We start from the raw sequence: 16248 nt of genomic DNA, 5'->3' as shown, positions 1-16248 counted from the left end.
TCTGCATTATTGATGCATCAGAAAATATGGATAGCCTACTTTTTGTCCTAACCCCCTAAGGACTCAGATGCGGGAAGATTACAGGTTATTGTTGGTGTGATGTTAATCTATTTTTAGTGTCATTCTGTCAATGCAATAAAAAAAAAAAAAACAGGATGGTCTCTAGGAAAGAAATGTAATGAAAGCTAAGCAAGTTAACACTTGGCACTGATCAAATATTTATCCATAATGAATAAAAATGAAAGAAACAATAGGCAAATGCTTCTTGAGGGAGTCTTTACATTGAAATGACTACAATTTCCAGGTTTTTCAGTTTTTTTTTTTACAATTTCCAGTAGAAATAAGCAAGAAACAGGCATAGCAACACCTAATGACTGTTTCTACCCAAAGTGACTTACATGCACAGCCACAATACTTTCAATTATCTAGATCCATGAGCTGCAGAGGACCGTGCCATGATGCTACATGCTACATTTCAGGGACAACTTCAAGAATTTGAGGACTTGAATGTTGTCAGGGATGATTTTATCCAAAACTGAGGTTTCTAAAAAAAATTTTTTTAGCCATTAATTTTCACTGGTGAGTGGTGCAGAAAACACATCTCTGAGCCAGAGAGAGACTGAAGGGGGAGGGAAAAAAAGTATAAAGCTAAAAGAAAAAAGAAAAAAGTAAAATATCGAGAGAGAGAGAGAGAGAGAGAGAGAGAGAGAGTGTGAGGGATGAATGTGAGCAGAAGCAGGTTCACAGTTTGGTCTATAGATGGCAGTGTTCTTACAGAAACAGTTGGATAGGAGACTCACTGACAGGGTCCGGTGTGGGCTGCGCAGACAAAACTATATGATGGGTAAGAATTCTCTCTTTTGATAAACGTGATGCTTCATTATTAATATTTAATCAAAGTAGTCGGCTAAGAAGATTTCTTAAGGGACTGATAGTTAGAAAAATGAAATCTCTATATAATAGCACTCGTTCTGCAGAGAGTTCTCTAAACTGTAGCCAATTATTCTTAGCATTTTAGAAACTTCGAATAATTACAGAATAACCATCTATTGTTGGATGTGCGTATTTGGCAGATGGGGGAAATTGTCGTTGACTTGTTGAGTTGATGTAGTAATATCTTTAAAACACATTGTGTACAATAATCGTGCGTGTTACAGCCCTGATGTTTTAACTTTGAATTCCTAAATTATATCCATTCTAATCCATTTATGCCAATTACTGGTGCGTTTCTCTGGGCGGAAACAGTTAACACCATAATGAGCCGGAGTGTGAGGGGGCTGGGTTTAAACGCGCAGCGTGCCACTGGCAGCAGCGTTCACACACTACTGTACATTGATGGAGCCGCTCATCTGTGTCAGGCCGGCAGAGCTCTGTGAGAAAGCCGCGCTGCGGGTCTGAAGCGACGCTGCGAAATCACCCCGGCGGACGATGGCAAGCCCGGCCACAGCTTGCAGGTAACGTGCTGCCGAGCAGTCTGGAGGACGTTGACTCCCGAACTGAAGGAATGTGCCGTTTTAATGCCACGGTCCGTTAAACCAACACCGGCAGGTCAGTTCAGAAGCTGAAGGCTCCGCCGCCAAGTTTACGCACTGAATCTCCAGCCGCCCGCGGTAACGAAGCTTTTTGAATGAATGGCGCCGCCGAACAGGGTTCAAGACACAACACGTTGACACATACATGTAAGGAACTGGAAGAAGTGCTAAATTAATCGAAGCCCCCTCGCAAACGGAGACTCCAGACAGAGCATTTGGCTCAGAGCATTATTTTTTTATTTTTTTATTTTGCTGTGGATGTGAGTGTAGCGCATCAGTTAAAGCCCAGAAGACAGCACCCTCGCTGGAGGGTACAGGGGAACCGGGAGATCCAGTGCAATTGAAGAGGTGAGTGACGAGCAACACGGCCGTTTACCCTGAATCTGCTTTTCACTGTGGAATTATTATGATAAATCCTGCATGATTGCCATATGCGCAACAAACCAAAACAGCCACATTGTTCCATAGAGGGCTAATATCCGACACTGCGGAGAGACGACTGGAGAAAGGCGCTTCTCGTTTTGGACTGCGGGCTCTTCTAAGGTAGCAACCTGTTTCACTATTTCATCGTCGCACACTTTGACACCTAACTGAATGATGGTGTGGGACCATAAAATAGACGGTTTCCAACAACGGCGCCGGCATCGGTGCATTGGAAGTACTGTATATGTTCAGCACAGGTGTTGCTCCGCATCCTTTACATTACTACCATTTATGCGCCAATCTCATTCATTAGGATTTAGCTGCCCCCCCCCCAATAAGACCAGTGTAATTGAGTTACAACCATTTCCGCAGGGATCGTACGTACAGTTTTCCTCGTTCAAGTTGATGGGATGCTTCTGGTTTGTGTTAGCAAGGTCTTGTTCTTCAGTATTTAATGAAGTTAACTTGACCAGCACAGTTGTACAGTTATTTTTGCAGGCATTGCAAAACCTTATGAAGATTGGGATTTGTTTGCTGACCTTGATTGTGATATTAGCTAGATAGACAGATAGATAGATGCAGCCTTCATTTCTACTTTAGGCTGCATGTGACACTGTACAGACACGGACCAGTGTGTCACCACAACAACTGAGCCTTTTTGGAGCTGATTGTCAGACTGTTCAATGCCTTCGTTCCTTTTTATGTTCACTAAAATAGACTGATGAGGTCACCAATCCAGTTTCTTTAAATTCAATACATAGTCTGTCAGATTAGTGGATTTGTTCTCCAATGGTTAAACAACAAGGACAAATTGCAGCAAAAAAAAAAAACAAAAACTCACCAATCCTAATTATGGAAGCCAACTGGTATCACTTTATGATTCCATATCCACTCAAGTCCTCATCTGTCCAATTCAGCAGATGCACCTACAAATCTTCATTTTCTGTCAGTGTGTCAGCGTTGCAGCAAGCACCCGTGACAGTGACTCTAAAGAAAATAAATGTTGTCTTAAGTAGAAAATTGCCTTACATTTGCATGAAAATAACTTGCATCTGCCATGGCTGATGGGTAGCATATTAATCCCTCTGCCCGTGCAATCAAACCATGCTCCTTCTTGATGAAATCACGCCTTTTGTGCATTTCAAGTGTGACCCACTCACATCATTATTTTAATATCCATCTCAAAGTGAAACAGCAGTTTGACCCCGTAGAAGCCACAAGGGTGGGAATTACTGCCTTTGGAAGAACAAACCAGCGCTCAGCACTGGTTTGATTATCACATGCTGATTATATTCACCTAATTAACTCCAAACTAATGAAAAACAAAACATTCACTGATAGTGGGCTGCTACCACTGAGCAATCAGTCTGACCGCTTGGCTTCATAGCATCTGTTGTTTGACTGTTTTAGATCGTTGTGTTAGGTCAAACACATTTTGAACTTAGGCCGTACAGCATATAGGGCTCAGGGTTATGTCTGCTGGCTTTCTTTGAATAGAAGATCATAAAGAAAATCCCTCTTTCTGTGGACAGTCCTGCAAGTCATTGCTTTTTCATGAAGCTGTTGTTGATGCTAGTGTGTGCTGAGAACTGTGCCGTGTTCCATGGAAAAATTCAACTCTTGCATTCATTAATAGTGGTGTTTGTACACCATGAGTAGACGGTTTATTACATTTATTTTGGTCAAGATGGTGCAAGATCTTGTTTTCACTGCAAACATTTAATCGTCACTTTCCGATTGGGTATTTTTGTGCACGGATAACGCCGTGAAACCTCGTGTAGCTCCGAGAAATTGATCCTCCAGTGTACCATGCGGATTAAGTAAGGCTGCGTCTGCGACAACCTCTGCTGATTGGCGCACGTGGCTCAAGAGCGTCCTCTGTTGATGAACAACAAAAAAGATTAAACGCGGGTTGCTGAGTTAATTGTGGGGCCACAGTGCGAGCAATCAACCACCTCTCCGTTCTTCGCTTTCCGCTTACAGCATCGAGGCAACACCGTCTAATATTTTAACTGCATGACTTGCTGCTGAATGAGTTTACCGCTTTCCTGTGTGCTGTGTCACCACCAGCGTTTTACACAGCGCACTGCTTGCTCCTCTTTAGATTCCCCCTCAAGGCAGCCAGACTCACCACAGTTTAGCTTGAGAGAATTTGACAAGTCGCTACGCATGCAGGCAGAATCCTTGACCTATTTCTTAATGAGTGAATACTGCAAAAGCACTCAACGGCTGTGTATTCTGAACGAAACCCCCCCACCCCCCCGACCCCCCTCCCCGACAGTAACCCCCGCCATCCCAACTGTCTTTTACTTGCACACAAACATGCAAACATGCAAACACATGCAGATAATAGTGCTCTTGTGACTTCACTGACTCATTCTCCCACAGATATACGTCCTCCCTTTTCTATCGGTTGCAGTGTGCAAATAGTGAGTGAGTGTTTGTTTTAATGCAATCGGCCCCCTGTCTTCCTTCACTGTGGGCTGTTTATCTGAACCTCTCAACTGTCCAGCTGTCACAACAGAGATCTCAATCTCCTTGACCCACACACACGCTCCACTCAGTCAGCCTTGTTATGTGAATGTTTGTGTCTGGAATCAAGGTTTATGGTGAGCATGTACGCGTGAGCATCGACATAAGGGAGATCGGGATCTGTGGTGACATTGATCAAGTGGAATGCAGCCAGGGAGAACATTTAGTCTGGGAAGTGTCTTGGCACCAGTGAAAAGCAGAAGATCACAACAGCCTCTCTCTCTCTCTCTCTCTTTATCCACGCAGCAGGCTCCACTGCGCTTGCAGTCTCTTCTCTGGTCACTTGTAAACAACAAGAGTTTTTCCACTCTCTTCTTTGACGGTTCAGGTAACAGATTCAGCAGGAGAGTCGGTCTCTGTGGGCAGCCATTATCCCGACACACATTCATTTAAGCCGTTGTTGGTTGTAGAGGCAGTACTCTGATATGTTGATTAGAAGCATGGGGATGGAGGAAGTATGTCTCACAGCATCTGGTGTAACTTTATTGCATTGATTCTGATACTGATGCAGACAGGTATCAGGCTAAAATTAGGAGCTGACATCGGATAGTTTCCGCAGTGTTACGACGTGATAGCAACTGCAAATTGATTTCCAGACTCTCCCTGTTACACAAATGAGTGTTAGATCTCTTTCACAGAGAAGTAGATGATTTTTCATTTACTGGCACTTTCTCCAAGAACAGCTGGCTAACAAACTGTGCCAGCATTAGAATACATTGAGTAAAATGTTGTTCTGAAGCATTTCAGTGCTCAATCTACAGTATCTCTCTGCTCTGAACCATATGTAGTAAAATTCAGTGTTACATATTATCTTATAAACATATTCCCGTGATATTATAATTATATAGATACTATAGATCTTAAGATGCAGCATCAGGCTTTTTTAATTCCCACACAAGAGCAGATGTTAGAAAACACCACAGAGCTATATTTAATGGTCTAGTCATGCTGCTGTAGCCATTTTCATCATCTTGAGTAGCTGTGCGTGTAGCCTTCAGTGACTTATTGAATCGTTGAAACCATTTTAAATTGATGACTACAGGCCACTACATTGTTAAGTAGCAGCTTGCCCAGTATGAGCAACACAGAGTGCAAAAATCAATGCCACTCCTTTGCATTTCATTTTTCACGATACACAGTGAGACTATACTTTTTTTTTTTTTCAAAGCTGTGAGTACTTGAAAGAAAAAAAAACAAAAAACACTTTTTCTGCTGCAGTGTTTGTCGTGCTGGGACTTTTTCCTACGAGAGGCCTGTTAAAAGAGTCCGTTTCCACATCTCTGTCAGGATGCCGGCTGTTTTTTTTTTTTTTTTGGTTGTTTTTTTTTTGCAGGAAAGCTGTGTGTGTGTCCGCAGCCCCTAGACAGGCTCCAGCGAGTCTCTTCAGAGGACTGATGGGGAATGGCTAACAGTCATCTTTCTACCAGGCGCAGCCACGGCCAGTCCAGATCCTGCTCTCTCCATTGATGGCATCAAGTTAGCAATAAACCCCAGTGTGCACTCTGCTGTCCCAAAGGCTTGCCAGTGTGCTGAAACAAAGCCTTTTGTAGAGACGCTAAATCCAACAGATGGAGAAATGGACAGTAAATGAAACTAGAGGGAAAGGGGAATAAAGGAATTTAGTGGAGCATGTTTGTGGGTAGGCATTTAGGCTACTCCTTTGGGAAGCCTAACACCCTCACAATGTGAAACTGGCAGAACTTAAATGTTCTCTGGTTGACATGCTGCAAGAGCGGCTTTGGGCCCCTATGTGAGAGGAGGAAGGCGGTCTGCTCATGAGGGCTCTCCGGGGCCTGGGAAGCCTTTATTAAGATGTTAATGGAACTGCCTTCATGACACATTTCCATGGGACAGGATCCCTAGGCTCTGCCTTTCTTTAGTGCTTCAATCTTCCTGCCACAATCATCAGTCTCTCTCCCTCACACAACAGCCTGTTTAGGCATTCAGACCCTTCTCCACATTCCCCTCTCCTTCTCTCTCTTTATCTGATCTCTGCTGTCAGAATGCATCCTATATTTTACCACGTGTAACAAAATTACCCGATGCCAGTGATAAGGGCAGCAATCCTGGCACAGGGACCCATAGAATAACAAGTCCGGCTGTGTGTCTGTCACTGATCTTAACACTGGTTGGAAGTCAGACTGTCACCCTCAGCGAGACACGGCTGGATTTTATTTCCCCCTCCAAGCACTGTCAGCCGGCAGCTTGTTTTCAGAATACTACCAACACCGCCTAGGCCACAACCTGCTCCCAGAGCTGCCCAGTGCAGCCTGAGCAGCTTATCAAAGCAACAACAACAAAAAGAGAAAGGAGGAGAAAGACCTCCAGCTTTCCATACAAATGTCTTGACTTACTTCATTTTAGTGAAAGGCACTGAAGTCATTGTCTCTACCGGTTTCTCTTTTCACATGCATTTGAATATGAGTCTCTTCAAGCCTGGCACCATCAATAATCAATTAGCTGGTGTGATGGGAGTATGTGCGTTTTTGTTTGGTGGACACTTCACAATAAATGTGCAACAAAGGGAGAGGGGTGGGGTGGGTGGGGGGGGGGGGGGGGGGGGGGTGCTTGTGTTGGACGCCAAGGTGCAGCTGGCTTGAACAGATGACAGTGTTTATGTTTAATTCGTCCTTGGGTACATGTGTTTGTGTCCAGTTTAAATTGTATTTGTTTGACTGCATGACACGTGTGTCTTTGCCGTTTGTTGAGTTTTTGCGTGTGTGCGTGTGTGCACCTGGGAAGGCAGTGAGGGCAACAACATTCTGCACTGTCCACACTGCCCCCTGGTGATGAGGATGCCCCTGCCTGCCACGGTCGCCATGGTTACTGCAGGAAAAGGGGTGAAGACATTGCATGTCTAGTCTGCTCATGTGCCACGGAGGAGCCCGGCCAACGGCAGCTTTATCACTCTACTATGTGCACTTCAGCCTGATTACAAGTAGGACCACTTTCAGTTTAAAAGGACCTATTGTGCCCATCGCTTCTCTTTGCTTTTTTAAAACATTGTGTGATTTCCATTCGAAACCGATTCTACTAGCTTTTTGCTTTGGCCCAAGAATAGTTCATGCCAGCAGGTCACTATATTTACATGAACCTTAATCTCGCTGTTGAATTTTTCTTCTGTGGGGTTGCAAACAACACACCACTTGCTCGCATGTTGTGCCTCAAGGCTTGGTGACATGTAGATACCTGCACCTACTGTATATTTGCTTCATTGCTACGGTTTTGAAGTGGGGCTTGGCCTTATCTGGGTGGATAGCTCCGCCCAGTTCGAGGCAGGAGCCTTAAGTCGTTTTTTTTTTTTAAAAAGAGACGAAAAGAAAAGGAAAGTGGGAAATTAGGCCTTCCAAATTAATTCCTGAGAGAGATAGCAAAGAGAAAACCGTGTCTGGAAAAGCCCTCACCCTTTTTTCTCCGTCTTGGTTCCCTATTTCACAAACACACACACACACACACATACACACACACACACTTCTTGATCAACTTTTTCCACTGCAAACCAAGATAAATTGGACTAAATAGATGATGAAAGACTTCCAAAGTACCACAACTTCAAAACCTAGAATGTGGACCACTGTGACATGTTATTTCACTACAGTGTTGATAGCAGGGTAAAGGCAAACAGTTGTACCGAATGAGCGGGCTGCTGCTTGCCAGAGTGTATAACCATATTTCTTTTAACTGAATGCTTGGTTAGGTGGGGATGGCACTGGAGATGCCTGATCTTGGATCTGTTGTGAAAAAACACTAAAGCTATTGCCGCTGGACCTGCAAATGCAGACTCTTTACTTTGGCCCGAGGTGGTTTAAAGTGTCCAGGTTTATGGAAAGTGCTGAGGTGGTGTAGCTTTCCTGGCTAATCAACACTTTATGAATGTAATTCCCCGTGTTGCTGATTTTGACCTTAGCTCGACCTTTGAGATTATAGCTTTGCATGATAAACACAGAGCTTTGTGGAATGTATGGGAGCCCTGGGATACTTTTCCCCCTAAGTACACGTCTGAAAGCCCGTCTTATCAAATATTATCAAAAACATGACCATTGTAAACACACAGACTGCACAAACTAAATTGAACTACAGTGTAACAACATGTCTGCTGAATGACTGATATTTGTTTTCTGCCAGGCAAACTTTATCAAGATGAATCTATCATAGAGGAAGTCAGATGTTGTTTCATTACTCTTTACTTCCTAGTGCCCCTTGCTATCAAAGGGAAACACTGCATGTACTCAGTTGAATAGTGGGAGCTCGCCCAGACAGACACATTACTCTGCCTCCGTCACGACCAGTGAAATGTGAAACGGGACAGCAGCATCTTCATGTAACCTGCACTAGGCTCAAAGAAAATAATTAACGCAAAGCAAGTGACGTGGTGCGTTATCATGGCATGCAAAGCACATGAACAACAATCGCTACATCTTCACACATCAGTGGCAATGTAGGTCAGAAGCATTGTCTTTTCTGTGGTGTTAAAGTAGAATGAATTGTGGTATCTAAGACAATTGTTCTGAGTGTGACAGCTGAGCCTTTTTGCAGCAGAGGACTTGAAATCCCTGTGTTGTCCATTAAGATGTTGATTAAATATGACTGCAGTGTTGCATTTGCCTGCCTAAGGGAGGGAGAGGTAGCAGAAGAGAAACAGGGGAGTGAGTGGAGAGAGTGAGAAAAGGCCCAGCACTTGGGCAAGTTTGCACTTGAAAGCAATAAATGAGCATCCTTTCATGTCTTAATCTGCAACAGTTAGGGATTTACACTATGGAAGCTACTGCTGTCAACTAGCTCATCTACACAGAAGGCTCACAAAGAACATTTGAGTTGTTACTGCCACTGCAGCCTTGGTTAGAACAGACACACCTTTACGTTCTCATTCATCCAGCAGGCAGACCCAGAGAAACAAGGCCTTTCTGAGCTTGTATGTACAACGTTTACTCTTAAATACTTTACACAAGGCTCATTGCCTTTGCTGCCGTTAGCTCCCCCCCTCCGCATTTTGCAGAGAACATGTTCAACCTGACAGGGGTGAAGAGGTGAGGGGAATTTGCATTTTATTACAAAGCACACCCAATGTTTCAGGCATTACTTTTATGAAAGTAGTGTTGAATATAAACTGTTTGCCTTTGCGGGTCTCTTAATTAATATTTGTGTTCTTTCACCGAAGAGGAAGGTTTGATCAGCAAAACGAAGCGTTCATTTTCGTTAGTCTTTTCTTACAGTTCGGTAAATGGCTTCGTTTTTATTTTTTTATTTTTATTTTTTAAGACAGCGTGCAGTTGCACCTCCTTCGTGTCCACACTCTTCCCTGCTGTCTCCTCTCCTCTTCGGAGCTGGGTGGAGAGATGCCCGAGAGGACTGGCATGTGGCTTAGATTGTTGGAAATGTCAGGACATTTTCGCTTTCACCTACAGTACTACCCTCAGTCCGCTGCCTGCTGTGCATCCTTAGGAAAAAAAATTAGAAAAATAAGAGTTGATAAAGTTTTGTAACAGGGAACAGCAGGCGAGCAATCTGTCATTGTTAAGTGGCTCCAAACTGCACATTTCTACTCATGTAGGTGCGCGTGTATACACACTTATTGTTACCAAAATGTACACTCTTAACCGATCCTTTGTACGCGGACACTGACAGTGCTAATAAAAGACACCTTGCCTTTGGTTGTTTTGCTAAAGCTAAGTTTGTGTCATACTATGCAGTAGTAGTTTCCACAGCTTATGCTGAAATGTGGCGTCTCGGCCTGTCTGACTCCCTCAGGCGCTGAACATGTATGGTAGCTCTGTGTCAAGCTAAGCAACCCCCCCCCCTTTCTACCCTTCTCTCTGACGCAACCGATCGACGCAAAGACAAAGGAAAGCAAAGGAATGAGACTAAAGCTGTAGACAGAATGACACCCAGACTGATGTTCCGGCATTGAGCCATTGTTACATTGTTAGTTCAATAGTACCAGACCTACCAAGGGAATCTGTTTCTCTCGTTATGTGATATCTAAGCTGTGTGTAACGTCTGGCGATAAATAGTTTTGTTAATAGCAAATAATATGGAAAGCAAATACCTGCTGAATATCTGCGATATCTGCAAAGTGTGTGTGACTTGATTTAAGTGAAGCACTGAGCCAAACTGAGTGGTGTCATCCACAACCTTTCTCATCACTTCAGGGAAACGCTACCATTGATAATTCATCTCATGTGTAACAAGAGACAGATTTTCGGATTCAGATAAGAATGAACAAATTGTATATATATGACCAACCTTGATGTAGATATTTGGGAATGCAAAGGACAAATTGGCTCATTGCTCCCACTGGCCTGTACCCTGGCCACGGCCGATCGAGGTCAAGGGTCACTCATAGTAGCACTCAGAGGGGTGCCTGTAACAATTCACTGAAATACAGCATGCCCAGCCTCAGGTGCACAACAGAGGAAAAAAAGTCTGGCCTTGTTACTTTTAACACTGAGTCAGACAGGAAGTGGAGAGGAAGCTGAAAGGGAGGGACGGAACAGGAAGGCAGAACTGTTTTTGTAGAAGTCAAGGGCACTGTGCTGGGTGCCAGGCCGAGGCATAACTAAATGTTAGTGTTTGCACGGGGTTAGTTAAAGAGAACACAAGGCTTTGGAACAGCCGACTAACCAGCCCTGCTTCAGTAATCTCACAGGACGTGCAGGATAGACTTAATGTTGACCTACAGTTGGTGTTTTTGAAAATCTATCAGACCGGACTAATGGGATACTGACTTCTACTCAGTCCCAGCCAGACTAAAACAGCACTGAACCAACCGACCAAGTGTCCTAATTAGCCCACTTCAGCATGTTAGTCTGCCCCAGCTGCTCCCATTTATGTTACTGATGAAATGCTGAACGGGGCTTTTTTTCCCCCCGTCGTTACATTTTCTCAAGGATAGCAAATAGTTGATTTTTATCGTTCTTCTCTTTCCTGTTATTGCTGTTTTTTTTTTTGGTTTTTTTTGCTGAAGTATGATTATATGTCTCGCCTCCTGTTGATGCCGTTTATGCGGAGCAGGAGCAGCAGGACTATTTTGCTTGGCTAAAAGAGCGACTGCAAAGTACCCCAAACAATATTTAGCTCTCATATCCCCCAGCTGAGAAATGACAGAATGCGGTGATAGAAGGAAACACTCAGAATGCCCACGGCTATGTTTATGCTGACTCTAACGTGGGCATCAATTTCATCATATCCTCTGCCATGGCATTGCTTATCATCGGGAGGTTTCACTTACATCTCTCAACTGCACGGACCGCAGCTGGCTGGCTTGCTGAAGCTTCATTTTACTGCTTGACTAAACCCGTGGCCTAGCATGATTGCTTTTAAAGCATTCAAGCCACAGTGTCCTTTCCTCAGCTTCATCATCTATGTGTGCGGTCTGAGGAAAAAGTTAATGCGAGGTAAAAGCTTCCACAGAGGAATTCAAATCGCCTGTGTCTGGCATCAGACATACTGACCAAGCATGGGAATGCTATTTTCCTTTGATTTATTTTCAGTTATTATTGCTCTGTTCTTTATTGCTTTCTTTATTCTCCCAATATTGCTCCATCCCTCCCTCCCTTCTTTATTGCTTTTTCTTTCACTTCTTTTTTTTTGTGTGTGTCTTTTTGTCTCTCTCTCTTTTGCACTCTGGGATCTGCAGCCAAGCTGCTTGACTTCCTTAACAATGAAACAGATGCTAATTTTAATCATCTTACTAGCAGAGATTAGTCTTTGATCAAACTTAATGCTCAGAGTGCAACTGCTGCATTCAGCTTCAGAGGAAGATTGCGGCAGCACTTGTAAATGTGATGTGGTGACTAAGGCGATGCAGGATACTCCACTGGAGAGCGGTTATAACTAAGCCTTTATAAATGCATTTCTCTTGCCCAACATTGTACATGATTTGTTGTAGTAATTGTATTTCAATTCACACTACAGCTGAATTTGGACAATTCCTGCTCCAAATGTCAATGTTTTCCCACCCTGAAGATCTACTTATGCACACACATTTGTATGTTATTACATCAGTGACATGCTCTCCAAAGAGTCAAGCCTCTCGGCTGGCTGGGCGACTCTATCAAGATGTGATACAACACAAATTGTGATGGACAGTATGAGGCTCAATGGCCACGTATAAAAGATGCTCTCCAGTGTCTATCTGAAGAATATAAATGGTCTGACTATATCTGCTTGTTACATCTACAGCAGAGCTGGGGACAGATCCACACGCCTCTGGCCTGTGAAAATGAGCGTGAAGCGCTTATTCCCAGGTTCACTGATGTAGTAGACGGCTGTAGTAGCTCTTCATATAGTTCTGACAGATTCAGAGCGGCTCTGACAGCCAGGAATCTTGTATAGCATAAGTATCCTACATGTGTGCTGCACTGCGGTTGCCTCGGTCAGCTTTATCTCATTTTAGGCTGCTTGACTTTCCCTGGTTCACTAAAAAGGGCAGAGCCCTAGTCCTGAGTTACTGCAGGTGTAATAACTGGAGGATAGGAAGGAAGGAGAGGGGAAGTGAGGTGAGAGCAAAAAACTAAAAGCATACCTGGCAAGTAATAGTCTGTGGTGTCCAAGGTTTTTCTGTATTGCTTTGCTGCTTAAAGCCTGAAAATATAATGCCAGGACATTGATAGAGGCTGTTTCCCTTATCCTCTCTGTCCCTGTGACTTTGACCATAATGATTGTTGGACCTCATCCTTACGTGATCCTTCGCTGTCCTTTATGCTTCATCACAGATATGCTGTCTTTATCTCTTGCGTACTATACAGTGCAGTACTCAAACTTCACAGCAATAGCAAATGATGCCATGCGCTGCTATTACTCATCCGAAATGGTGTTTGTTTTTTGGGTTTTTTTTTTTTTCATTGTAGCCCTTCTAGGTCACCGTGACATTCCTGCCTTCCACATCCCACCTCCCCACTGCTCACCCATTCTGCTTTAAGCAGGGAAGGAAGCAGTTGTGCCACATGTGTAATAAATGTGCTTCATGGTGTTTTGTACTCTGGGCACATGCTGTATGTCAGTGCAGTGAACACTAGTCTTTTTATATTTTTGCCCAGTTTCAAAACTCTAATAGAAACGGTGTAGGTCATTCACGGCACCATTGTCAAACTCTTTTGTAGTTGCGTAGTGTTTTAATTTAGTCCTTTACAGCACAGTTGCGATTTAAGAAACCATATCTGGCAATGCTTATAACTGTCTTTCAAAAACTTAGGAAATCACTAATGATTGTGAGAAGGGTGCATGTTGTGGTTATATGCCGGGTCAGCCCTCAGTACACTGGCTCACAGGAAACCAGCCAGTGCTGATTTTCCACCATATCCAAGTCAGCAGTGCATCCTGTACGGGGTTCACACGGAACTGGCCGGAAGGCATGCGTGTACGTTTCAGCACTGATCCAGCAAGTCAGTCATTCATTCAGCCAGCTTGCTCTCCGAGCTCTGTCCCATCCCATTCTGTCCTGTCCTGGCATGGCCTGGCAACAGCTGCCACACTCCAAAGACCATCAAGTGGAGTTTTTCTAACCAAGCATGTGCAAGGCTGAGCTAATGCTTACTGCAGCACTCGCTACTGTTTTATTATTCATATTCATTGCAAGTCTTAGTTGGACCTGCATACAAATGTAGTGTAAGCTTTTCTGAGCTGTGGTCTGTGGCAGCAGTTTTAATAAAATCTCTTGACTAGACTTAAACCAGTACAGCCAAACCAGTCTCGGCCATGCTTGGACCTTTTTTGAGGTTAAACACAGTTTCATCCTATATTTTCCTGTAGCTGATTACATACTGTATCTCACTTCTCTGATCAGTAAACCCATGGAATTTATTCATTTATTTTTGAAATGTACATTTGCTAGTGGAATGCAATCTGTCAGCTGCTTCGAATTCTGCCTCGATTGGGGCACATGTGGATTCTATTCAACCCCTCACTGCCTGTAGAATAACTATATACACAGGGAGAGATGAAAACCATTGTTCTCTTTTGTGGTGGGTCGTCCACAGAGCCTTCACAGAAAACTGTGCATTCTGCTTGCTGGGCATGTATCTTTCTGTGTGAGTAAGCACCCAATTTCCTCACCACATGCTGTTATTGCCTCTCATCCAAAGGGAGATTGGGCTAAGTAACTAGCCACAGACTTGATTTTGTGGGGTTTTATCACCTCTGATGAAATTAGAGGGGCCTGAAGGTAGAGAGAAAGACGGGCTGGTAGAGGGAGAGGCTGAACCGTTTGCGAATGTCTGATAATGCATCTGTTATATGTGCCTCAGCAGAAAGGGCCTGAAAACAGGCCTTAATAGGCCTCAGACAGCTGTGTGTATTTCATAAGCAGGTGCCGCTATGCTTGGGGTTACAGCAGGTCTTGTATACAATAAGTGAACGTTTCCTTCCTCCTGTAAAAGGGATTGCAAGTGCAGTAGGACTTGCACTGGAGCTTGGACTGGTGTAGCAAGTCGTAGACATGTTAAGAGCCATATTTCCAAATTTGATCATCAATCAATCCAATGAGAGCTGCGATGAACTAATGACCAGTGCCTGATTTGTTACTAGACTGAAAAGCATTATAGCCGGTGCCATGGGTGCTCCCAGCTGACTGCCCTGGGACCTGGGTGGTGGGGGGGGTCTTGTTAATTGCATTGACAGACCATTGATTTTAGCCTGGGTAGAACTACGGCTGGCTCTGCAAGGGTTCAGCTGCATGTGTGCATTACATCACAGGTCTCATTCACACTATTCAGAGCTACATCACAGATATGTGTATCGCCCTCACTTGTGTAACTTTTCCCTTTTAAGCCACAAATCACTTCATGCTGATCTTCTACTATCTTTTTGACGGAGGAGTGTGTTCCCAGCTGCGCCTCCAGTGCCTGGGCGTTAGCCGGCCCAGAGTAGCCTCATCCTCACAGCCAGTGTGTGATTACAGGCCGCGAGATTGACAGGATTCTCATCATCCCCACCCCCCCCAAAAAAAATCTCTTACACAATTATTCTGGATGAAATAACACAATGAGTAGATATACTGTACATTTAGACCAAAATAATAGTACTCTCTAGATTTCTATTCACGTCCTTCACCCTACATGCCTCTGCTTCTCTTTTTCCCTCTTTGTCCGGCCTACCTCCCCACCGTCCAGGCCGTGTGAAGGTTCTCCAGATAATAGTGGATGTAACATGCCAGCTTCTGGAGTTGTGGCTGTGATGGCTTGTTACCCAGCTGGAATAATGACTGCATAGCTCCTTCTCCTTCTTCCCTTTCTTCTGCTTTGTCTGTCCTTCATCTTTCTATCTCTCTCTGTCTCACACACACACACACACACACAGACTGAGGGCGCTGTTTTGTTTTGTTCTTCTCGCTCACTTTCACAGGCCATCATTCACAGTCTCTGTCCCCTTATCTCAGTTCCTCTCTTGCTGTGTTTTATTGCTTGCCTTCCTCTTTTCCTCTTTCCTCCCCATCCTTCTCCCCTCTCTCAATACTTCTGGCAGCAGTCGCCTTGGCTACTGAGCCATGATCCAGCATGACTCTGAACTCAATGAGACAAATGATGAAGCAGGGGCGGGGTAAGAGATTGGATGAATACATGTGTGGCTAACGAAATGAAAGCCCCTTTTTGACATTATCCTATCAATAGTCTGCCTCTGGGGACCAGAAATGTTTCACACACACACACACACACACACACACACACACAAGTGGTTCGTATTGGCTCACTCGCAGAACAGTTTGATGGAGTTTCACTGCGGATTTGTAATTATTTCGCAGTAAGTTTGGTCCATTGGTGTCTCA

General features: G+C 44.1%; 1 protein-coding gene across 3 annotated transcripts in view; it reads left to right on the top strand.

Moving 5' to 3' along the window:
• The first annotated feature begins 776 nt into the window (after window positions 1–776).
• The window catches only part of plxna2 (plexin A2), a 164068-nt gene continuing 148596 nt past the window's right edge, over window positions 777–16248 (top strand). Inside the window, exons 1-2 of one of the 3 annotated variants that reach the window (XM_067526104.1) lie at window positions 1277–1880; window positions 2001–2075. Coding sequence is in view for 1 of the 3 variants with exons in the window: in XM_067526102.1 (XP_067382203.1) it covers window positions 838–844 (7 nt within the window). In the remaining 2 variants the exon portion in view is untranslated. Of the gene's footprint in view, window positions 845–1276; window positions 1881–2000; window positions 2076–16248 lie in introns of those variants that run through there. The other 2 variants (XM_067526102.1, XM_067526103.1) reach the window with 2 other exon arrangements.

Source organism: Channa argus, chromosome 13 (genome assembly GCF_033026475.1).
Source record: "Channa argus isolate prfri chromosome 13, Channa argus male v1.0, whole genome shotgun sequence".
Taxonomy (NCBI): domain Eukaryota; kingdom Metazoa; phylum Chordata; class Actinopteri; order Anabantiformes; family Channidae; genus Channa; species Channa argus.
Note: the sequence above shows the minus strand (reverse complement) of the source record. Positions and strands in the feature narration are given on the sequence as shown.